This window comes from Procambarus clarkii, chromosome 17 (genome assembly GCF_040958095.1).
Source record: "Procambarus clarkii isolate CNS0578487 chromosome 17, FALCON_Pclarkii_2.0, whole genome shotgun sequence".
NCBI lineage: Eukaryota > Metazoa > Arthropoda > Malacostraca > Decapoda > Cambaridae > Procambarus > Procambarus clarkii.
This window is the reverse complement of record NC_091166.1, coordinates 41,554,540-41,580,636: the sequence shown is the minus strand read 5'-3', so window position 1 is coordinate 41,580,636 and position 26,097 is coordinate 41,554,540. Positions and strand designations below refer to the sequence as shown.

Genomic DNA, 26,097 nt, shown 5'->3' with positions numbered 1-26,097 from the left:
CCCCCCCCCTCCCTCCCTCCCTCCCCCTCCCTCCCTCCCTCCCTCCCTCCACTACCACATGGAATGGTGGCCAACCACTTGGGCTGGACGGTAGAGCGACGGTCTCGCTTCATGCAGGTCGGCGTTCAATCCCCGACTGTCCAAGTGGTTGGACACCATTCCTTCCCTGCTCATTCCAAATCCTTATCCTGATCCCCTTCCCAGGGCTATATGGTCTTCATGGCTTGGCGCTTTCCCGAAAATTCCCTTCCCATCTCCCCTCTCCCTCTCCCTCCCTCCCCCTCTCCCTCCTCCCCCTTCTCCTTTCCTGCCCCTCTCCCTTCCCCCTCCGTTTTAAACTTTACATTTCCCTGTTTTTGCCACTTCCCACTTTCATTCTCTTGTGGGAACCGACCTGTGAGATTTATATTTATTTAATTTATATGAATTTATATTTACGTTAATTTATATACTTCGATAGCAATTTGTATGATGTTAAGTGGACTGTATTTCTGCAATAATCTCATAATCTCACAAATCGATCCTCTACACATTAGGGGGGTTTATATTAAATTAATTTATATATGCAGCCAATCAAACTACAGTATTAACTACATACATTGAAAAGGTTCCTTATCTTATAGTACAGCAGGTTAGTCCACCAGGTATAACTAGGGTGTAGACACCAAATTATCCTCTTTGAGGTAGCTTCCATCACCCAGTAACTGGTGCACAAAGCATATGCTTCCTCGTCTTGACCTGTCAAAAGGGCGCTAACTGTGAAGCCAGGTTCTATATATGACAAACTATATCAGAGAAAACACTATACATGGAACATGAAGACCTGGCTTAATTACCTTTAGTTTGAGGCAATTTCGTGATCTAACCGGCTAACCCTACCCAATGACATTAATGGCCACTAATGATAGATAATGGGTTTCGGAAAGAACACTTAACTTGATTTGTTGACAGCGTGTTGAAGATGGTACACCTTTGGTTTCCATAACACTACGTCCAAGTAAAATTAACAGGAGCCGAATTTGCTCCCGTGTGAGCCTCTGGTCTAGTATCAACAATGGCTGTCTAACACTCCATACTATTGACGCTACTGGCCGACATTGTCCAGATATGATAGGAGCCAAATTTGCTCCACACGTCTCGGAGGTGACACAACAATGGCTGCTCCTCCTTCCTCACTCTGACGCCTGGCTTACATTGTCCACATTTCAGAAAGTGATAGAAGGGTCACATTTACTCTACTTTAATATCGATAATTAAGTTAATTTATATAAGATGTTTTTATGATGGTAAAGTCCAAAGACTAATGTATTTAAGAATAATTCCCACCATAATAGGTGGAGAATTTATAATAGTATGTGGTGATGATATCCCGTTTTCTATAGACGGTAATTCCACTACAAGTTACGTTTTCTATGGGTAACTTGTTGGTAATACAGCAGCAATTATTATCTGTATGATTATTAAATGGTGTCGGATTTTCCGACATCTCTTCCCTTCTATTCGTTTCTTCCCCTTCCCTTCGCTTGCCCCCCCCATTCCCTTCCCCCCCCCCATTCCCTTCCCCCCCCCATTCCCTTCCCCCCTCTTTCCCTCTTCCTTCCATCTTCCCTCCCTTCCTTCCCTTCCTTCACTGCTATATTCACTCTACCTTTGTATATTTTAACTTCTGACTTCAGCGAGCGATCTTTTTTTTTCTGCTGCTCTCCCTCACTCTCTTTGTTTTCCCTCTCCCTCCCTCTCTCATTTTATTTCATCTTTCCTTCTATTTCCTCTTATCCTCCCTCGTTTTCCCCCTACCTCTCTGCTCCTTTATTCTCCATCCCCTCTCCCTCTTTCTTGTGGCGTTTTCAGCGTAATTAAGATTGGTTGAGAGTCACTGCTCACCTCTCCTACTCTCTTTTATATTCTTACGTCTCTCCTCTTTTTTGCCTTGCTTACTTTCCCCTCTTCCCCTCTTTTTCTCCCGTCTCTCATTCCTCCTCGGGGGCTTTCTCGTGCTCTCGCTATTCCCCCTCTCTCGCCTTCGTCTCCTTCCTCTCTCTCTTTTTACCTTTTCTCTTTCCCATTCGTTCACCTCCGTTTGCTTTACCGTCTCCTCTTGCTTTCTCCTTCTCTGTTTCGTGTTCGTCGTCTTTTACCCCCATTCTCTCTCTCTTCTGCTGCCCATCCTTCCCTGCCTACTCCTCCCCTCCTTCATCTGTTTGTCTGTCTATCCTTCTCTTTCCCTTTTACTGTCTACTTCATTTTTACCCCTCTCTCTTCTCCCCCTCCTCTCTCTCTCTCTCTCTCTCTCTCTCTCTCTCTCTCCCTCTCTCCCTCTCTCTCTCTCTCTCTCTCTCTCTCTCTCTCTCTCTCTCTCTCTCTCTCTCTCTCTCTCTCTCTCTCTCTCTCTCTCTCTCTCTCTCTCTCTCTCACACCCACCCACACACCCCAACACACACCAGTCAACCCCTCTCTTTTAAACACCTGCTAAAAAATACCTGCCAGTCTCCAGCTCATCACGACTGGGGGTCCTACAGCCACTCAAACTGTTAATTGTTAATTAGTAAAATGTTAATTAGTGGGCATTTTTTGTTTAATTTTCTGACCGGCTGAGGAAATATAACTTGTAAAGTGTCCACTGCACCCGTGGTGAATGACTAAAAGTTAATTTGTAATGAACTTGGTGGAGGATTGATGGGAGGAACGTGGGAGGGGGGACACAGGATCATGATGTACTCAACTATTCAACTACTCGGGCAGTACTCAAACCCTACCAGAAGTAACACACATAATATGGACAATCGTTTATATTTGCAAACATATAGAAAGGCCTAAGGCAAAAAAAAAAAAAAATCAAGAAATAAAGTTCATAAATGTCCTTTTAACAGAGTTAAACTCAATATTGACTGGGAGAAAAAAAATGTAGACCTTGCAAACAGCCAATGAGGAGACGGCCTTAAGTGTCCAAACTCCCACACAGGGGATAGCCCTAACTGACAGCTGAAGCATACAAGGTCTGCTTGAAGCATACAAGGTCTGCTTGAAGCATACAAGGTCTGCTTGAAGCACGTGCCTGTGAGGAGGGTCAGGAAGAGAATGCAGACGACTCAACAAAAAGAAGGAAAAAAAAAACTAATCACGGAGATGCTTAAGCAAAGATGACAATCACATCAAAGAAAATGTAATGTAATCAAGAAAATCGAAGAAATAAAGCAGATGCTCTTTCTCTACTCCTTTGTCCTCTTCTCCACCGTCCAACCACTTGGTCTGGGCGGTAGAGCGACGGTCCCGCTTGATACAGGTCAGCGTTCAATCCCCGACCGTCCAAGTGGTTGGGCACCAGTCCTTCCCGCCGTCCCATCCCTAATCCTTATCCTGACCCCCCTTCCAAGTGCTACATAGTCGTAATGGCTTGGTGCTTTTCCCTTGATAATTCCCTTCCCTCTTCTCCACCCCCCCCCCATTCTCTCCCCTCTTTTACCCATTCTCTCTCCCCTCTCTACCCCTCTGGACTCAGCTGCTCATACATCTCTCTCAACACACAATGAAAGGTGAGGGGCGTGGGGTGGTCGCAATTAATGGGGGGGGGGGGAGAGAAGGGCAGGATAATAGGTTGAGGGAGGAGAAGGGCACTGTAGTGCTGGATATTGTGGGGTACAAGAGCTAGAGTTCAACACCTGTAATGGCGCTGATGGATGTACAAGGAACAAGAGCTGTTGAACCTGTCATGGCACTGTAGTGGTGAAAGTACAGGGGGGACGAGAGCTAGAGCTCAACATCAAGCGTCAAATATAAGGACGGAGAAATGGGGTCGCGACAAATGGACAAAATCCCTCCCCCCCCCCCAAAAAAAAAAATTGGGCAAGCGAGACCGACAATCTCATTCCCATTCATCACTATTGACATTAAAGATCAGTTTCCAGTTGTGAGTTAAAGAGGTTGTATTATGACCTATGACCTGTTATCTGTGTAGTAGTGATAAAGATAGTCAACATCACCAGATATTCGTGTAGCATTGTCTTCCTGTCTTCCAAATTAGGATGAACCACTTGTGAACAAACAAGTACATCCTTCTTAGTAAATGAAAGCTTGTTCAAACAAAAAAAAATATATAGTTTCCTGTGTCGTTTTTGTTAGAATTTCATGCAAAATGTTGATTTTTTTTTATTTTCTATATTATTCCTAAAAATGTAAATGTGTCATTGGATTGAATCAATTCCATGCATAAATATGCATTGATGGTGAGTCTGTATTAAATAAAGGAACATAATTCACAGCTTGTGTACCTTTATTAGGTTCATTAGGTCCTACATTTATTACATCAGGGCATACTGTATCGCAATACACAATACAGTGCTTGCTGTAGCTTGCAGTAAGAAAAGTCTGAAAAAAAAACGCTGACTTAAATAGTTACAATTATGACTGGACTGAACTTATATTTTTTGGTATGAATTAAATAACATGAAAACAAGCGACAAATGATCTGAATCTGAATAAGGTTATTCAGATTAATCTTAATCTGAATAATGACGTGATTCGAATCCCCAGTGGAATAGGCCTGGTGGGGGGGGGGGGAGGGGTTTTAGAAATCTTATTATGAATACTAAAAAAGAAGAATGGAAGCAATGTATGGACTACGTGATGTAGTATTCAACTCCTTACTGGAAAGTGGAGAACTACCAGACTGTCAGAAAGTTGATGATGTGGACTAGAACCTCTGAACTCTACAGATTACAATAACCCACAAGCACTCAGCGCAGACTCCAATAGCTCTGAAAGGCTTGCGGAAAACGTTCTCTGCGATGTAAGTCAATAAATAAAATCCTTTATGATAGTGCTCAGTATCGCAAGACCCCGGATGTATCTACGCCATAAAATGGGATCGAACCCGCGTTCCTGGGTTAGGATCCATCGAGCATTTGTGGGGCATATCCACTTTGGAAGCCTGTATACCTTTTCCTCAGTCATGGCTTCTTAGTTTACATACATTAAACAGTTTAGAAGCTCTGGAGCACTACGAGGCTCTTTATAACAAAGTTTCCAAGCTTGTAAACAAAGCCTCAAACGATTAAGGAAACATAAACAGGTTTCGAAAGGGGGATAAAACACAGGATAAATTCTGGCCAAGGGGACCCAGGTTCGACCCCCTCGTTCAACGACAGTATTCGTTTATTTGAGGTGTCTGTTGAAGCCGCTAGAGTGGTGAAGAAGGCGTTGAGAGCTGAGGGGGGGGCTGTGGCTCTTGAGAGCTGAGGGGGGACTGTGGCTCTTGAGAGCTGAGGGGGGACTGTGGCTCTTGAGAGCTGAGGGGGACTGTGGCTCTTGAGAGCTGAGGGGGGACTGTGTCTCTTGAGAGCTGAGGGGGGACTGTGGCTCTTGAGAGCTGAGGGGGACTGTGGCTCTTGAGAGCTGAGGGGGGACTGTGTCTCTTGAGAGCTGAGGGGGACTGTGGCTCTTGAGAGCTGAGGGGGAACTGTGGGTCTTGAGAGCCGAGGGGGACTGTATAATACTCGAGGAGCGCCTTCACAACCCAGTTACCCCGGCTGAAAAATTATGACGTGATTCGAATCTGAACCTGATGAGATTGGCGACGGTGATGAAGTGGTCTACAGTGATGGTACGGTGATGAGGTCTACAGTGACGGTACGAGATGAGGAGGCCTACAGTGACGGATAGTGTGTTGAAATAAACATAACACCAAGTCTGACACCCCCCCCCCACACACACATACACACACACACACACACACACACACACACACACACACACACACACACACACACACACACACACACACACACACACACGCGCGCGCGCGCACACAGTTTTGGACCAGCAAGTGACGCACTTTTGAAGCTAGTTACACAATTGTTAATGTTATATATACATGTAGATATATAAACAATCATTTACACAAATACCTATACATATCGATAATCTTTTTATATCAAAAGTGATTCAACAAGAGGCTACCTGGTTGATGGGGTTCTGGGAGTTGTTCTACTCCCCAAGCCCGGCCCGAGGCCAGGCTCGACTTGTGAGAGTTTGGTCCAACAGACTGTTGCTTGAACCGGCCAGTAAGCCCACATACCCACCACAGCCCGGTTGGTCCGGCACGTTTTTTTTAGAAAACTATCTAGTTTTCTCTTGAAGATGTCCACGGTTGTTCCGGGAATATTTCTTATGCTTGCTGGGAGGATGTTGAACAACTCCGGACCTCTGATGTTTATACAGTGTTCTCTGATTGTGCCTATGGCACCCCTTCTCGCTCTCAACAGTCACTATACAAAGCACTGTACATCTATGGTGAGTCACACAGTTACTAGTCTTGCTCCACACCCACCCAACTGGGCGGCAGCTTTACAGTCATGTGCTCTACACCCACCCAACTGGGCGGCAGCTTTACAGTCATGTGCTCCACACCCACCCAACTGGGCGGCAGCTTTACAGTCATGTGCAGGCTGCACCTAACAGTAACCTGTTTTGCGTACTTCGCTAAGATTCCCAGCAGTACATCACTATGTATGAAGTACTTACACATGTCTTGGACTCCATTGATGGTATCATCTCTGAATTCCGCGATTTTTTCACATTCCATTATATAATGACGCAAAGTATGCGAATAGGTTTAAACACAGCCGCCATGATTGAAGAATGATGCTTCAATAAATCGATAAATCCCGGTTTCGATAAATCCCCCCCCCGGCCCCAGGGGTAAGCAAGCCTTCACAACATCATACACTGCTTGTGTTATACAAATATTAAAATATAAAATCCCAAATAATCCGAAGCTTAAACAGGTTTGCCACATGACTGGTCCGTAAGCTGAAAGGCCTGTGAGCTATAGGGACAAACTGAGGATAGTAGTTGGGAAAGACATGCTCACGACGTACAAGATTCTCGGAGGCATTGATAAGGGATTATGGGGAGAGTGGAGGTAACCACGTCAAGCTTTCTGGGGGAAGAAGGTGTGGGGGACGTATTAGTGTGTGGGAGGATGGGGGGGGAGGTGAGAGAAGAGGAGTAAGAGAGAGGGAGCGGGGGAGGAGAGAGAGAGAGAGGTGGGAGAGAGAGAGAGAGAGAGAGAGAGAGAGAGAGAGAGAGAGAGAGAGAGAGAGAGAGAGAGAGAGAGAGAGAGAGAGAGAGAGGGGGGAGCGGCGGTATTGATCATCATATGCAAGAGGGGCACCACTGACACTCCCTCCCTCCCCCCCCCTCCACACTACCCTCCCTCCAACATTCCCCCTCTCTCTCCAACACTCCATCCCCCCTCCCCTCTACAGCATTCCATGTGCCCTTCCAGAACTCACTCCTTGTATATATCCCTGCAGGTAGCGCTCCCTCCTCTCCCAACCTTCTCTCTCCCTCCAACATAATTCCTTCCCAACAACACCCCCTCCCCCCCCTCTAACACTCCCCCCTCATAACTTCAATACTCCCCCATCCCGCACAAGTCTCCCTCCCCCTCCAACACACCACACACACACACACACACACACACACACACACACACACACACACACACACACACACACACACACACACACACACACACACACACACACACACATCCCATCCCAAATCCTTCTCCTGACCCCTTCCCAGTGCTATATAGTCATAATGGCTTGGCGCTTTCCCCTGATAATTCTCTCTCTCCTATAAACAGATAACAGAGGTCAATCTTGCACTAATGGATAAAAAACCTCTTAGGGCCCAAAAGGGTAAATATTTAAATTTATGTAATTTAGTTCTTTAGGACTATATGCAGCTGAAAACACACCAGTTGCATTGTTGCTCCTGGCAGTATGGGTTCGAGTCACTTCTGGGGTGTGAGTTTTCAGTTATTATTTTTGTCGCCCGGGTTTAAACCCTGGCTGAGATTAAACACATATTCCAATTCACTCCAGGACGAATGAACAGAAAAACACTATAATAACATTTTTTTAATTTCGCAAATAGAGTGGTAGACGGTTGGAACAAGTTAAGTGAGAAGGTGGTGGAGGCCAAGACCGTCAGTAGTTTCAAAGCGTTATATGACAAAGAGTGCTGGGAAGACGGGACACCACGAGCGTAGCTCTCATCCTGTAACTACACTTAGGTAATTACACTTAGGTAATTACACACATCACCACCACCACCACCACCACCTTTGCACCCCGTCTCAAGTATGACCCCCCCCCCCCTCACCTCGCGACCCCCAAGCCCCATTCTCCCGCCCCACTCCCATCCTGAGCCCCCATCTCCCACTTAACCCATTTCTACCCCAAAACCCATAACTGCTCTTGCTTCTCCACTGTTCCTAGCACACCCTCTTTCTGACTCCCAGCTTCATTCTACCTCTCAGCCCCCTCTCCCCCTATGCCCTATAGATACCCCTAGCTACCCAAACACCCCCCCCCCCATCTGCCCCCCAGATCCCCTCGCTCCCAAATCCCCTCTGCCTCCCAAATCCCCTCTGCCTCCCAGATCCCCTCTGCCTCTTATTTCCCGGGCACTTCCCACCTCATAACTACTTATTGTATATAGGACTGCATCCATCCCTCACCTGCAGCACACACCGAGGGAAACATGTCGGCAGATGAGCTATGTGAACTCTGGTAACAGAGTTTCCGAGAAGAGTCTCAAGGTTTGGTTCACCAATGCTGATGGGGTATCCGGTAAAGCAGACGAAATAAAAGATAGGGTTAGTGATGCAGATCTGGACATAATTGCAATAATGGAAACTAAAATAAATGATATGGTATTAGATGCAATATTTCCAGAGGAATACCAAGTAATAAGGAAAGAAAGGGCACAGAGACGGAGGCGTAGTGGCAATCCTCATCAAGCAGAAATGAAAATTTAAGTAACTAGAAAATCAGGGGAGTAATGGAAACACAAGCTCCATACTTGTGACTCTGACAGCAGAGGGGGAGAGGATTGTGATCTTGATGATCTACACTCCCCTATCAAACAGTAGAAGACTCAGGCAGGAGTATGATGATGATAACAGGACATGCATAGATGAACTGCAAAGGGCAGCAACAACAGCTCACATAATGAGAGGGGAAACTGTTGGTCATGGGGGACCTCAATCACGGAGAGATCGATTGGGAATCAAGAAATCCCTATTATGGTGAGCAAACTTTTTGGAAGTTATAAACAGGAATTTCCTAACACATCATGTGAAGGAAGACACGAGGGAAGAAGGTAGAGGGAATACACTGAGTCTATTAGACCCGGTTATCACCCAGAATGAGGAAGACATTACGAATATGGAACATGAAATACCACAAGGAGCCAGTGACCACTGTGTCCTAGTTTTTGACTACATGATCGAGCTTGAAATTGTGACCACGGGGCAAGAGGTCTGGGAAAGGGGATTGCAGGAGGGTAAGGGGAATATCTGGGAGAAGTGCAGTGGGAAGAAGAACTAAGAGGAAAAACAGTACAAGATATAATGGACCTAGTCAAGTGGAAATGCAAGGAGGCCGAAGAGAATTTTATACCAACAGAAAATGTAAAAAGTAGGAGGGAATATAATAACCCATGGTTTAATAAGACAGTGCCAAGAAGCAAAAATGAGAAGCAGAAGGGAGTGGAGAAAGTACAATGGACAGAGGAAAATAAGATTAGATGCAACAGAGCTAGGAACGAATACATTAATATAAGGCGAGAATCGGAAAGGAGCTATGAGAACGATATTGCAAATAAAGCGAAAAAGCAACCTAAATTACCATATAGTCATAAAAATGAAAACGCCTAAGTTTCAAGACCGTGGAAAACTGGAGGGAGAATATACAGATAACGACAAGGAAATCTGTGAGGTACTGAATGCCAGTTTCCATGGAGTGTTTACAACCAAGCCTGAGTGTTGTAAACCTGAGTCTGAGTGTACTGCATTTACATAGTCTCAGTGTTGTTCCTTCCCCCTCACCCACCCAAATCTTGCAACCCCCCCCCCCCTCTCTCTCTCTCTCTCTCTCTCTCTCTCTCTCTCTCTCTCTCTCTCTCTCTCTCCTCTCTCTCCTCTCTCTCCTCTCTCTCTCCTCTCTCTCCTCTCTCTCTCTCTCTCTCTCCTCTCTCTCTCTCTCTCTCTCCTCTCTCTCCTCTCTCTCTCTCTCTCTCTCTCTCTCTCTCTCTCTCTCTCTCTCTCTCTCTCTCTCTCTCTCTCTCTCTCTCTCTCTGATGTCCACCCACCTCTGTTTTCTCTGCTATCTCATCTATATATAATTATGTGTAATCTACCTTACCAATGAGAATTGATATCAGTATGTGGTACCATCACTAAACTTAGCGCAGTTATCCCGGAGGAGCAAAGCTTCCCTCCTGCTGCTGTAATGAGCGTAACTGCTAGTTTGGAAGTAGGGTCGTTTTATGGAGCCAATTACCGGGTGACATAAAGACCTAGGATCGCCAGATTGTTTCAAGCGCACGTTAGACATTGTGAATGAGTTTAGGGTTGGTATAAACAGGAGCTGCCCTCTATAGGCTAATATGAGCTGCCTTGCATAGGCTAGTTACCGTTATTCATATGACTGAAGTTGCAACTGGTTAATTGCCTAACCAGAAAGGTACAAACCCAACCAACCCACCTAACCTGTCGAGGCCCTACGCATAGAAAACGGCAATATTACGGTGCTTTGTTTGTTGTGTTAATACGTGGTATTTTTAACGCATTGGTCGACTCTGTTAAAAGGAACCACAATGCATTGAGACATAGCAGCCATATGGTGAGACTCGCAGTGTTCAGACCCTTTCTCATTGGGAGGTTTGTCCATAATATCCAGTTGCATCCTTCCCTCTTACTACTTTTCTTCCTACCCCTTTCCTTGATCTTTCTCTCCTTCATTCCTTCATTCTCTCTCCATTATTCCTTCATTTTCTCTCTCTCATTCTTAGTTTTATATCTCTCTCTCTCTCTCTCTCTCTCTCTCTCTCTCTCTCTCTCTCTCTCTCTCTCTCTCTCTCTCTCTCTCTCTCTCTCTCTCTCTCTCTCTCTCTCTCTCTCTCTCTCTCTCTCTCTCTCTCTCTCTCTCTCTCTCTCTCTCTCTCTCTCTCTCTCTCTCTCTCTCTCTCTCTCTCTCTCTCTCTCTCTCTCCCTCCCCCTCTCTCCTTCCTTCTCCTTCTCTCATTCCTTCCTTCTCCTTCGCCATTAGCTGGGAATGGCGTGAATTAGTACATGTTATTGACAATTTCGAGATAGAGACGGTGACGATTCGAGAACACCGCTGCATTGTTCGGATTCTACCTCAACCCTTGGCGTTCGTTCGCTGCCTGAATATGTCGCTCACTTCCCCCTCCTGAGTGTACGTGTACCTCGAGCGACGCCAAACAAAAAGGAAATAAATGATACGAAAAAAGATTCTAAATTTGAAAAATACAAATTAAAAAATATAAATATATCACAACGTCCTGAAAAATTATTCCAAAAAATATCAGAATTTGTTTAATAATTGTTGAACAAAAATATGGCCAATTAAACATAAAAAAGATATGAAATCGTATTTTCTGAAAAGTTGCGCGAGAAAAATGTGAAACTTTTAGTTCACGGAAGTTTTGAAGTTTTGTAGATCAGTATATATATTTTACCAGGGGAAAGGGGGGGGTGTGGAGGAGGGGGAGGGGTCACCGGTGAAGGAAGCTGCATAGGGGGATGAGGGTGCTAGGGGAGTGGGGGTGGATAGGGGGGATGTGGGTGCTAGGGGTGGATAGGGGGGGGGGGGGTAACAGAAGGAGGGGGGCGGCCAGACGCGGGGAGGAGAACTATCGAGACACTCGCCAGGTAAGATCCAGGTAGGAGGAGAAAGGAGGGGGGGAGGGGATAGATGGGGGACGAGATGGGTGACAACAATCTCCCATTTTGGTTCAGCTCGCCTCTTGGTGCTCTAATGTGGCACTCTGGAGAATGTGGCACCCTGGAGAATGTGGCACCCTGGAGAATGTGGCACCCTGGAGAATGTGGCACTCTGGAGAATGTGGCACTCTGGAGAATGTGGCACTCTGGAGAATGTGGCACCCTGGAGAATGTGGCACTCTGGAGAATGTGGCACTCTGGAGAATGTGGCACCCTGGAGAATGTGGCACTCTGGAGAATGTGGCACTCTGGAGAATGTGGCACCCTGGAGAATGTGGCACCATGGAGAATGTGGCACTCTGGAGAATGTGGCACCCTGGAGACAGAGCTTCAAGTTGCAGAACCTCCTCAAGAGACGGTAATGGCTCCCTGGTAATTACCCTCCTTTACGACTCTCCTCAGTATTGAGCTCCAGTTCTGGGTGGTTAAGCAGATGCAGACCAGCAGCTGTTCGCCTGTGCACTGTTCTTAGTCAATCTTGTAATGACTATAAGCATCGCTGTGCAGTTTGATAGGCGCCTTACCCTGTAAACTCACAACGCAATTTGTGTTGTAGAAACATGTGATCACAATGTTGTGAAACATGCGATCACAATGTTGTGACAACATGTGATCACATTGTTGTAGCAACATGTGATCACAATGTTGAGACAACATACAATCACACTGTCGTGACAACATACAATCACACTGTTGTGACAACTGCGTAGACCTACACAATGCACGACCTGTCCATTGTGCACTCTGCAATGCAGTTGTAGCTGCTCACAGCAACACAATGTGCTCTCACACGCACAATGCACAACCTACAGGTCCCAAATCTACACAGTAAAATAACAACGTACTGGAGTGAACGATATGGAAGAAAGTGCAGAATAGAACCAGAGGAGAGCAGGAGTACCATAGACACAATCAGAGAACACTATATAAACATCAGAGGTCCGCGGTTGTTCAACGTCCTCCCAGCGAGCATAAGAAATATTGCTGGAACAACCGTGGACATCTTCAAGAGAAAAGTAGATAGTTTTCTTCAAGAAGTGCCGGACGAACTAGGCTGTGGTGGATATGTGGGCCTGCGGGCCGCTCCAAGCAACAGCCTATTGGACCAAGCTCTCACGAGTCAAGCCTGGCCTCGGGCCGAGCTTGGGGAGTAGAAGTAATCCCAGAACCCCATCAAGCAGGTAACCAGCGACTGTACAAATGTTATGGGAAGTCTTGAGCCCTACACACCCCAACACCCAATAGCACTCCTGGCATTATTGGGCACATTTACGGTGTGATACACAGTTAAATAATGACAAGCTCAGCACTTTAGGTTGCTGTGTATCTAGCGCGCATTACAAAGTAGAAAATGTTCCACAGCATATTTCACACACAAAAAAATTAAATATGATTTCGCTTCCCAAGACCCTCAAACCAGAACCTCTTGAATTCAGAGCACAAGCTTTAGTAAAAAAAAAAATGTGCCAGCGTGCAAATGGTGTTGGTTCAGCTGGCTCCATTAATCTCTGCCTGGATTTGCTGCACAGCGAGCGAGCTGTGGATTGAGTGGAAACTGGATGGTTGTGTCAAGATTGAGGAAGTCTCCAATGCCGGTGAAGTGGATGGTTGTGACAAGATTTTTTTTATGGAGAGCGTGCAGAGATCCTTTACTGCTAGAATCCACTCAGTAAAACATCTAAACTATTGGGACTGACTAAAATGCCTAAATCTGTATTCCCTTGAGTGCAGGCGGGAGAGATACATAATAATTACACATGGAAAATAGTAGAGTTCCTGATCCCAAACCTGCACACAGAAATAACACCCCATGAGACCAGTAGGCATGGCAGGATGTGCAGAATACCCCCGGTGAAGAGCAGAGGAGCAACAGGTACGCTGAGAGAGAACTATCAACATCAGAGGCCCGAGACTGTTCAACACGCTTCCACTACACATATCTGGCCGACCCCTCAGTGTTAAAAAGAGAACCGGATAAGCGCCTCCAAAGCATACCTGATCAACCAGGCTGTGATTCATGCGTCAGGCTGCGAGCAGCTGCGTCCAACAGGTTGGTTGACTAGTCCAGCAACCAGGAGGCCTGGTCGACGACCAGGGACGCTAAGCCTCGAAATCATCTCAAGGTAACCTCAAGGTAAGGTAAGGTCCATTACTACATATTGGTACTTTACCCCAAGTAGTTACTAAACGTAGTTTCATTTCAGGAGGAGGATTTTTTGTTTGTTTTTAACCTTCCCTTTTCTCGATATTTTTCTCGTAGTCATACTCATTTTTCTAAACCCCTTCCATTCCCTATTGATCTCATCTTTTGTTACGTTCCTCTTCCCTCTGTTCCTAGTCCCCCCCCCCCTTCTTCTTCTTGGAGTAAAGAAAACGGATATTGGTGTTATTTATCCCTTCTGTGGCAGTGGCGGTTCCCATCAGTGATCACGTAGTGTACCCACTTAGTTGTGCTTGCGGGGGTTGAGCTTTGGCTCTTTAGTCCCACCTCTCGACTACCAATCAACTGGTGTACAGATTCCTGAGCCTACTGGGCTCTTTATCATATCTACAAATGAAACTATGTATGGAGTCAGCCTCCACCACATCACTGCCTAATGCATTCCATTTACTAACTACTCTGACACTGAAAAAAATTCTTTCTAATGTCCCTGTGGCTCATGTGGGTACTCAGTCTCCACCTGTGTCCCCTTGTTCGCATCCACCTGTGTAAGTAAGTGTGTGTGTAAGTTGACGAAGGGATTCTCACAGTGTGGAGGGGAATTCATTATCTTTTTAGAGGAATTTGTGGAAAGGAAATTGGGGTCGGTATTTCGTTGCGTGGGTAAAGAAGCAATCAGTATATATATTATGAGGTATATACGATACGGGTTCATGGTTTCCAAGGTGGGGGGAGGGGGGAAGAGGGGGGATTCTGTGCCACCTTCACCCCTTTACTATCTCCCATTTGGGGATATATGTGAAAATAGGTGAGTACCTCGAGCAGAAAGTACGTGAAAATGATAATATCTTTGTATCAGGAAGGAAGGATCCGAGAAGGGGATCGACCCAACATCCTTGTTCTCTCCAGACGCGCATCTTGACCCCAGAGACCGCGGTAGGTCTAAAAGTTACACAACCTGTGAGAAGTCATGTGTGCGTATCAATAGGTAGAGGATGTCAGATCAAGTGCTCATGCAGCTAGAATGGAATGATAGGTCCATGTCTACAAATCATTCCCAAATCTCCGTCATTCCTTCTCTCTTTCTCTCACCCTCTCCCTCCTCTCGTCCCCAGCCTTCTCGCCACTCTTTTGGAACAGGACTAGAGCTACATTGTTCACCTTGTACTCCACTGCTGGGGCTGAGGGCCATGAGAACCTCTTGTGTGTTTGTGGATGGAGAGAGTATGTGAAAGGAAGGTGGGATGTGTGTGTGTGGGATGGGAGGGGACTGTGGGGGGTGGGAGAAATGTGTGTGTAGATGGAAGGGGTGTATATGTAGATGGGAGTGGTGTATATGTGGGTGGGAGAAATTTGTTTAACGCGCTAGGAACTCAAGAAAGGAGCTGTATCCTTATGGGAGGTTGTCGGTTTGTTAATACGGGGGGTCACAATTGTTCGAATACACCTGTTTACTTCGAGGTAACCGCACCTGACCTCTCGTCACTCACGGGCTCATCATAGCCCGTGCTACTTGGAACTTTTTGTTCCAGGTAGCGAATCTTAAACAACAACATCTCGTCACAACTTGCGTGTCTACCTCTATCTTCCCTTCCCCCCCCCCCCCTCTACTCTCTCTTCACCTTCAGCATATCTTCGTGATGGCATAACTTTGAGCGGTTTCGAGGATCACTGATGTCCCTGCGGCCCATTTTCTGACCAGGTCTCCTGACTGCTCGACTAATAATAACACTTAAGTACATACATAACAATTGATTTATTATGCCATGTGGTTGATACACTTCATTTCTGGTACGTAATAGTCCCTGATTCATGAAAAAATATATATGAACTACAAATAGTCAAAATCAAAACGTCATCGACTCGAAATGATAAATTTGTCTTGTGGTATATTTTGTCGTGTAAATATTATGAAAACTCGAGAAAATCTTTTAACAATTGCGGTGAAAATTTCCGTGAACTTGGTTGTGTGTGTGTGGGGGGGGGGGGGGGGGTGAAATGAGAACATGGTAGAAAATTCTGAATCCCCCCCATCCCTGAATGATTTATTTATTTTAGGGAAAACTCAGGTGAGCGTATGATAATATCCCCACGCCTCAGGTTCCGCGAGGCGCAACCCGCTACTGGAGGGGGGGAAAAAATGGCTGCTGAATAGACTTTGTGATCGTAAAAAAATTGTCCTCAAGTTGAAAGCTTTTTCCTTGCCCCAGGCAGTTTCCCGGGAAACTGCAGTAGTTCTTTCTGGTACCTGCCAGTCACTTCCGGTATCTGCCTCCAGTACCTCCATGACTCACCTCCAGGGCCCGCCTCTCAAAAATTCTTACCTGCCCGTAGCCTCAAAAGGCAATCAGATCTTCTCATTAAACAGAGACAACATAATAATTCATTTTGGTGCGTCGCTTTCCATCTTCAGACTCGCTTTTAATTACACGGATGGTGAAATACTGAAGAAACTGTTCATGGCTCGCAAGACCAAAATTGGAATATGCAGCAGTTGTGTGGTGCCCATATCTCGAGCACATTAATAAACTGGAAAAGGTGAAAAGGCATGCTACAAAATGAGCATACCTTTGCACCTGGAAGCCTATTACAGCTTTAATATTTCAGATGTTTTGAAAACTGCAGGGAGGTTTGGGCAAAATATGACCCATCGCCGTTTTCAGTAATTGGCATATTTTCGGTATTAAAAGTCGTAATTTGGAAATGAAAATAGGTGCAGAGAGTTAGAATTCGGCTAAAAAATCACGCTCAGGAGTCAGATTTCCGACATTTCAGATATTTTGAAAACGGCAGGGGGGTTTGGGCAAAATATGACCCATCGCAGTTTTCAGTAATTGGTATATTTTCGGTATAAAAAGTAGTAATTTGGAAATGAAAATAGGTGCAGAGTCAGAATCCGGCTCAAAAATCACGCTCAGGAGTCAAATTTCTGACATTTAATATATTTTGAAAACTGCAGGGGGGTTTGGGCAAAATATGACCCATCGCCGTTTTCAGTAATTGGTATATTTTCGGTATAAAAAGTAGTAATTTGGAAATGAAAATAGGTGCAGAGTCAGAATTCGGCTCAAAAATCACGCTCAGGAGTCAAATTTCGGACATTTCAGATATTTTGAAAACTGCAGGGGGGTTTGGGCAAAATATGACCCATCGCCGTTTTCAGTAATTGGCATATTTTTGTTACAAAAAGTCGTAATTTGAAAATGAAAATAGGTGCAGAGAGTCAGAATTCGTCTCAAAAATCACGCTCAAGAGTCAAATTTCCGACATTTCAGATATTTTGAAAACGGCAGGGGGTTTGGGCAAAATATGACCCTTTGCCGTTTTCAGTAATTGGCATATTTTCGGTATAAAATGTCGTAATATTGAAAATGAAAATAGGTGCAGAGAGTCAGAATTCGGCTAAAAAATCACGCTCAGGAGTCAAATTTACAACATTTCAGATATTTTGAAATGACCAGCCCCTATAATGGTTTGCAAACCTGCATACAGAAATAACATCATATGAGACCAGAAAGCATGGCAGGATGTGCAGAATACCCCAGTTGAAAAGCAGAGGTGCAATAGGTACTCTGCGAGAGAACTCTATCAACATCAGTGACCAGAGACTGTTCAACACACTTCCACTACACATATACTGTAGTAAGGGGCATAACTGGCCGACCTCTCACAGTGCTCAAGAGAGAACTCGATAAACACCTCCAAAGTATACATGATCAACCAGGAGCCCTGGTCAGAGACCGGGCTACAGGGACCTTGACCCCCCAGAATTACTGCAAGGTAACTACAACCACTTGGATGGTTGTGTATTGAACGCCGACCTGCAAGAAGCAAGACAGTCGTTCTACCGTCCAGCCCAGTGGTTGGGCTTCCCTCTCAAGATTCCAGAGGTATTTAATATACAATACCAGTATTAGATACATATACTGTGCAATGATCTTACATTACACTCATGGACACCGTAAAAAATAAATTACATAGAAGGTACTCGAAGATCAGGATCCTGATCTGCAAAATATTGTTATTTATTGGAGTAAAATATATACTGAAGTATATGTACAATAGACCCAGTGAAGAGTAGAGGCCCTCTAAGCACAAAAAGAAAACATGAACATCAGAGGTCAATGACTTCATCCTGCTTTCAGAAAATATCTGAAATATTGTCACAACAAAAGCTAAAGTTTTCAATATGGGATTAGTCAAGTTCCTGCAGAATGTGCCAGATCAACCAGATTGTAGTAGTTATGTGGGCGTTTGTGCTGCTACCAGCAACAGCCTTACCGATCAACCTAGAGCCTGATTCTAGGTTGGGTTGCTGGAAAAGAACTCTCATAACAGCCATAGGTAAACTGTTTTCTCTGTGCCACAAGTACCAGGTCTGTAAATCCTAGATGTGGGTCACAAGGTGACACGAGATGCGGAATACAGGTTTAAGCATCTATGCTCTTTGAACACTTTAAATAACATTTTTCAGAATATTCGTCTTCTTTCATAATGATTTTAGTAAGTATTACAATTGTAATAGGCTTTAAATTGCAGAAAATAATCATTTTAGAGCATTAGTTAAACCCTTACACTGCTCCAACCGCCATATGCATTTTTTCCCATTTGATTTTTAGTTATGTGCACCTCTATGTAATACTTTTATATAGCTTTGCCATTTAGGGGTTAATGTTACAAACTACATACATACATATATATGTAAGCCTGATGTTTTTGCTTGGACAGTACTGTGTTGGAAAGATAATTAATTACCTAATTACTGGCTAATGTTTGAAGTTAATTTTGTTTTCCACAGGCCATCTATGACATGCTTGGGACCAACTCTGCTAGTCGTCCAGCGGACAGTGCTGAAGAGCGAGCAAAAGCCATTTTCTCAAAGATGGACGAAAATAATGATGGCAACCTAACTCAGGAAGAGTTCCTGAAAGGGTGCTTGCTAGATGAGGAGCTCTCTAAGATGCTCACACCGGGAGCTTAATCTATTTATTGTACCCAAGGATAATATTCATACAACATCATAGACTAGCATGAAGCTACTGCACTGGTGGCTATTCAAGGAGATGGTAGACAGCCCTCATTATAAGGAATAATCATTAGTAGGAGAATTAGCAAGTCTATAGCCATCTTGTGACAAACACCAAAGATAAAACATTCACCACATCTTTAGCCAACGTATGGTCCTTACTAAGAGCTAGGAAATGTAGTTGGTCTAAGCACTAGTCTGAAACAAATCATTTATCATCAAAGCTGTTGACACTCCTTTGGGTTAGCTATAAAAGGCTTGAGATGTAATAGGTCCATGTTTTGTGAAAGTTGTACTGTATGCATGAGGTGTAGAGTGGCCATTTTAGTGAAGGTACCAAAATACATAATAGACAAGAGTTTCCCATAAATATTTCATTTATTATCAATATTTATATGCATTTTCGCATCAGGGGTGATAATGTTTGTATGTTTTCTTTTTTAGATTTACTGGGAAATTTGACCTAACACGATCATAAATGAAATATGTGATCTGGCTCTATATGGCTCTTGACAGAAAACTATAAATGTTTTCATATTCATACTGCAAGTGGGTGTTAAATTTGTCAGTATATAGATAAATTACACAAATACACAACTGTGCACACCACACATACACACCACTTTTGTGCACGCCCCCACCACACACACACACACATGCATGTATGTATGTAATTCATACATGCACACACATACACACACATTAATAATGAAATACAAACAAATATTAGAATATGGCATCATAGGGGTGCAATTTAGTATAAATATACAAGAGGAAAATTAGCAAATGACTATAGAAGTTTTGTCAGTGATTGTAGGTTTTAGATTATGTAGAAATTCTTCCTTAATTGTTAGTTGTGAGGTTTCATTGAGAGCACAAGAGATGAGTTATGCTGATCCTTCTTGTCTGGTGTACATGGAAAGTTGCTTTACTTTCCAGATTGTTGATTGTGACCAGGTCAGCAACGAAACAAATTAGACAAAATTTAAGGATACCGTTTTGGTAAATGGGAGTTAAGCAAGTTTCGATCTAACAGTTACTGGCCTAATCACACCTGATGAGCATTGACCATTTATCATACTATGAATAAGTGAACTGTTATAGACCCGTACAACGACCTGACATTTAATTTGTCATAAATCCTTTTCAGTGAATTCTTCTACATTTCTGAAGGTATATGCGGTCATTAAAGCTTTTCTTAATGTTACTGTGACTAGATTAGAAATGCTAGCCCAATGGAGGTGGTTACACATGCATATTTTGTATGTGGTGATAAGAAAATGATGTAAATTTTTGGATACTTAAGAAAAAAAGAAGCACTGACTTGTTATAATCTCGTCACTGGTGAGTGCTGAAGACCACGTGCAATCCTTCTGAACAATTTTGTTTTCCCCATATGCTCCGTATGAGAGGCGGTGACCAACTGTATATAGCCACTAGCGAATCATCTCTTCATCTTCTTCAGCCTAGCAATTTTTATCTCTGATAGCGCAGCCAGATAGCTCTCCTATGAAGTACTTTGTACAGTACTGTACTGTGAACTCCAACTTTACACACAGGATCTTGGTAACAGGATTCCACTAGCATTTAAATGAACAAACAGTATGTGGTAAGACTCCCATAAGCTTCTGCATCTGATGAAAATGCAGTTTAGTACTATGAAAAATAGGATATGCAGGATTTTGGACAAAAATTTTATTTCTTTTAGGAGTCGGTGTGACCTGTTGCAATTTTTTGGATACTAGTTGAAGATGAATGACTAGATGAAGGAAGACCAATATTTATATCCAGCAGTTATATTAGGATAATTGCAAGAAATAATGCAATTATCTAGTTTTTAGACATTTTAATATATTAGCCTAAGAGGCAGCATACCTATAGTTAACTTTATTGATATAATAACCAAGTTATAAACTTCCTCTGCAGTGTATGTTGACTTGTTTACAGCAGTAGCATCATAATGGTTTGGGCATTTATTCATTTTGAGGCCCTCAAACACATTAAACATTTGGCAAGTCATAGTGTTTATATTGAAACTGACATGAACACAATTTCATCCCTTAACTTTCCACAATTGCTTGACATGAGAGCACAGGTATACAGCTACACAAAGGACATGAGAGTACAGGTGTACAGCTACAGAGACATTACATTCACTTCAGCCATGTTTATGGTTTCCGCCACCCCTTGTAATACACTCGTAATGTTAACGGTTTAATTAGCCTGGTTGAATAATGATTACCACAGTTGGAAAATCTAGTATTTTTCTTTCATAACAGTCGTATTATTATTATTATTACAATACAGTATAATGTTTTGTTTTGGTTAGTAAAGCATTGACTTTGCCATTTATGTGAAAGTTTGTAACAATGCTTCATAATATCATTTAAATTATTAATTTTAATCTGTAAAACCTTTACACTAACAGGATATGATCGTGATGAAAAATCTGTAGCAAACTGCTTGTAGGTCTTAGAACTTAAATGGCAGAAATAAAATATTTTATAATGTAATATACACTGTCGGTCCAAATAAGCGAATATACTGAATATAGTTTTAAGTTGTTGCTCTCAGCCTAGTTGTTTAATTTATAATGTTTAATAAAATATACAAGGTGCAAACTTTGGCATATGTTGTAATATGTTCAGAAGATACAATTTAGTTTTCTTTAGCATAAATGTGTTTTATGTTTAAAGGCAGCTCATAGAGAGAATGCATGTGTTAAATATCACAAGATAATTAAACATGGATATTTACACTTTCATATACAGTTATTAGTGAACGTCCTGGATAATAGAATATGGAATGGATATAATATAAATGAATTTGCCAGTTGTGCTTTCACTTCAGACTTTTGGAAGCAGCAATTAATGCGGCCAACTTATTTAATAATCTAACTATGCCACAGTACTTTGTGTATTTAGATTTCCAAAAGTCATTTTAAATTACATACTTCAACAACAGTAGCTGTTGCTACTAGCTTTTGGCATCATTGTGTGAAATTACAGGTTTTGTGCTATGCAGCTATTGTTGTGGATATAAATAAATATAGTTGAGGCAGTTTCAAAGGGAAACATGCTCTCCTTTTCCACAATACACTTGATTTTGTGTATGTATGTATGTATGTGTGTATACATATATATATGTCATACCTAGTAGCCAGAACGTACTTCTCGGCCTGCTACACAAGGCCCGATTTGCCTAATAGGCCAAGTAATTTTTTATTTTCAATAAATTGTTTCCTATTGGTTTATTTTAAATATTATTATTATATTAAGAACATAAATTATTGATTTAGTTATGTTAGTTTTGGTTAGGTTAAGATAGGTTAGGCAGGGTTAGTTAGGTTTGGTCATATACCTACATTAGTTTTAACTAAAATTAAAAAAATTTAGCTGATACATTATGAAATAAATAGCTTTATCATTTCATAAGAAAAAAATGAGAAAAATATTGAATTTCTGGAAAACTTGGCTCATTACGCAAATCGGGCCTTGCATAGTAGGCAAAGAACTGCGTTCTGGCAACTAGGTACAACATATATATATAATATTATATTATAAAATATTTCACACACACATACATATACATTTGCATGTACACTACATACAATAAATCACAATGTTCCTATGTTGGATTGAATTAAAACAATTCTAGATACAAAAGCAAATCACCTACTACCCCCTAAAAATAGAGTGATGTATTGCAGTATCCAAAATCAAAGCATTACAGTGCATTATTCCATCAGCTATTAATTTTATTATATACAAATTTACTTGTAAGGGACAATTTTTTAATGCACAAGTTCTTTAATTGTTGTATCAACTAATGTCAAAATGTGATTTTATAAGTTATCCAACGACACAGCCCCCGGGATGTCACAATAATGTTGATTTTGTGTGATAGTATCATCAGTGCTTTTTGAGTTACTGATTTCCGAATGAATCCACAATTTAAGTACAGTACGAGTTTGAGAATGATGGGATATCACTGGTACGTACATAGAGCCTATGTTGTTGATGGGCGACGATGATCGAGGGAGGGGATGCGCCCCAATAGAGCCTATGAAGACCATACTTGGCAGAGCCTGTTGTGCTTCTTTGTGTATTATGTATGTGTATGTATGTATATTTTTGTACATTTTCTTCTTTCCCCAATCTTAACACAGTCTTGTTTTATAACTTTTGTTTAAATATTTTTCTTGCCTGCAAATATATTCTTTTTACATTTTAACACTCATCAGCCTTTTTCCCGACATCATTTTTTTCAAGTTTGTTGACAGGTAAGCACAGTTGTCACAAAATGTAACTAGGCAAAATATCAGCCTAAGATATCAAGGCTTTAAAGCAGGCTAAGTATATATTCTCTATTTTATACAACTAACTACATAATTTAGATATGCTTCTTAATTTACTTGTTCATCATAATTTTGAAAAATACTTGTAGTGATGGATAACTTAAGTCCTGACAATATTTAACATCTGGTATTCAGCATTGGAATTCTCAAGAAAAAATACACACACACTACTAGATACAGATATATATATATATATATATATATATATATATATATATATATATATATATATATATATATATATAATGTGTGTGTGTGTATATGTGTGTATATCACGAAAATAAACACGTGATTAAGAATGTGACAATGTCAGACCACGGAGGAAAATTGAAACAGGAAATTTCCTTAAGTACTTTCGTATATTAAATACATCTTCAGAAGGTCCAAAGGTCCAGGACCTGGACCTTCTGAAGATGTATTTAATATACGAAAGTACTTAAGGAAATTTCCTGTTTCAATTTTCCTCCGTGGTCTGACATTGTCATATATATATATATATATATATAATGTCGTACCTAGTAGCCAGAACGCACTTATCGGCCTACTATGCAAGGCCCGATTTGCCTAATAAGCCAAGTTTTCCTGAATTAATATATTTTCTCTAGTTTTTTTCTTATGGAATGATAAAGAAACCCATTTCATTATGTATGAGGTCAATTTTTTTTTATTGGAGTTAAAATTAACGTAGATATATGACCGAACCTAACCAACCCTACCTAACCTAACCTAACCTAACCTAACCTATCTTTAAAGGTTAGGTTAGGTTAGGTAGCGGAAAAAGCTAGGTTAGGTTAGGTTAGGTAGGTTAGGTAGTCGAAAAACAATTAATTCATGAAAACTTGGCTTATTAGGCAAATTGGGCCTTGCATAGTAGGCTGAGAAGTGAGTTCTGGCTACTAGGTACGACATATATATATATATATATATATATATATATATATATATATATATATATATATATATATATATATATATATAATATAATAATCAAATCTTGACAAATATTTTTAACTTATTTTATCGAGAATTAAAATTTACATTATATGTGTATAATATTCAGTTAGGTTATTTTAAACACTAAAGCAGGCTTAAGATTAATCTTTATTAGTCTTAGATATAATAAAGAGGCACTCTCTGATGATTTATTCCCTATATATAAACTGTGTAATCACATACAGTATTGATTTTTTTTAATTAAATCAATAAAGCTTGTCTGTACAGTACAGTACTGTGTAATCAAAATTGATTTATTCATAAGACTGAAACTGGTACAAGACTACAGTAGTACTGTATTGTTAATTTTTGTGTTGTTTTGAATTTATTTTAAGAGCTATGTAAATGTAATGTTAAGGAGACATTATTAGCATTTGGGTTATTATGATTAGAAAAGTAAAATTATTTTAAATAAATTACAAGACTGCTGAATAATATAACGAATATTTAAACGATAAAAACGGAGAAAACTAAATACTCAAAAATTAGGTTGTCATATGACGTATAGCATTTTATATTCAGTATAATACAAATTTTACATTATTATTATTAAATTTTATTACATTTTTTCTTATGGAGTTATCAAATTTGGGTGGTTTCTGTGAAGGTCTCTTAGAGATGACCATAATGCAAGCATTCCAGGACATTAGACAGTTTGCGTGTAGTGTTGGGAAGCTGTGCGTCTCTCCTCACTTTTGTGCACTCATTACAGACAAAACTAAAGTGTGTGTATTAAGCCCAATGCTTTAATTTCATTTTGTCTCTTATATGTTTGCTACAGTGAATACCCATTCCTTACAAATTTTCTTACATTCCTCTTTCTCTTAGAGATTTTTTATCCAATTTTATCCTATTTTTAACCAATTTTCTCACATTCCTTTTTCTTTTGAATGACATTTATTTTATCCAATCCAAATTGTAGAATAAGTGGCATATAAAGAATCACATGTTCTTCACGGATAGGTTTATCTAATACTGTCGTGCACAACCTTTGTTCCTTGCTGAAGACTGATTTAACACCAACTCCCCACCCTTCTGTGATATAGTTGTTCTTGTGTGAGAGAGCATCTCAATCTGTGTCTTGTGAATGTGACCCCAGAAATATATGGTTGATATGACCTAAGACATTGCCATAGAGAAAGCTTGGGTATCAAGGTGGACGATACTGTAGTCTTATTTATGTCAATTATGAAATCATTTTCTTTCTGTGCTTCATAGTAACACATTAATTCAGAAATTAATTTTATACAAATCTTTGCATGGACAATATGTAGTGTTGCCTTTTTTATTCCAGTTTAATTTGTATAATTTTTTATTTCAAGATTTGGCTTCTATAGAGCTCAATCTAGTGTTCTTTTATATTAGTTATAATGGCAGACAGAGATTCATGTCCAAGTAATGAAGTTATATTTGTTTATTTTGCTTTGCTTGGCTCAACGTCTGGTAGACAATCTGCACAAACGGTAATACCTGTAAATATCATAGTAGGATAAGGGATTGTGCCATGCTTGTAACACTTTTACCCTGACTTTCATATAGAAATCTGCAGGAGTTAAGCCAGTGTTGAGATCAGTGGCTTGGGTGTTATATATTGTATAGCTACACATGTAATTTTTTCAGTAAAATGGTACTATGAGATAATAAAGTCATACAAGGTTTACAAGTGCTGATCTCTCCACAGGACTGATACGGCTTATTGCCATCATCACGAGAGTTTAAACCCTTACACTGCTGCAATCGCC

The 26,097-nt window shown here is 41.5% G+C and overlaps 2 protein-coding genes across 9 annotated transcripts in view; both read left to right on the top strand.

Moving 5' to 3' along the window:
- The window catches only part of LOC123750798 (neuronal calcium sensor 2), a gene marked incomplete in the record, with an annotated part of 70,477 nt that extends 46,952 nt beyond the window's left edge, over positions 1 to 23,525 (top strand). The window contains 2 exon segments of the mRNA XM_069325886.1: positions 18,778 to 18,947; positions 18,949 to 23,525. Of these exon segments, the coding sequence (XP_069181987.1) occupies positions 18,778 to 18,947; positions 18,949 to 19,003 (225 nt within the window).
- The window catches only part of Nca (neurocalcin homolog), a 472,011-nt gene that overhangs the window by 426,725 nt on the left and 19,189 nt on the right, over positions 1 to 26,097 (top strand). The gene's annotated exons all lie outside the window — the stretch shown is intronic.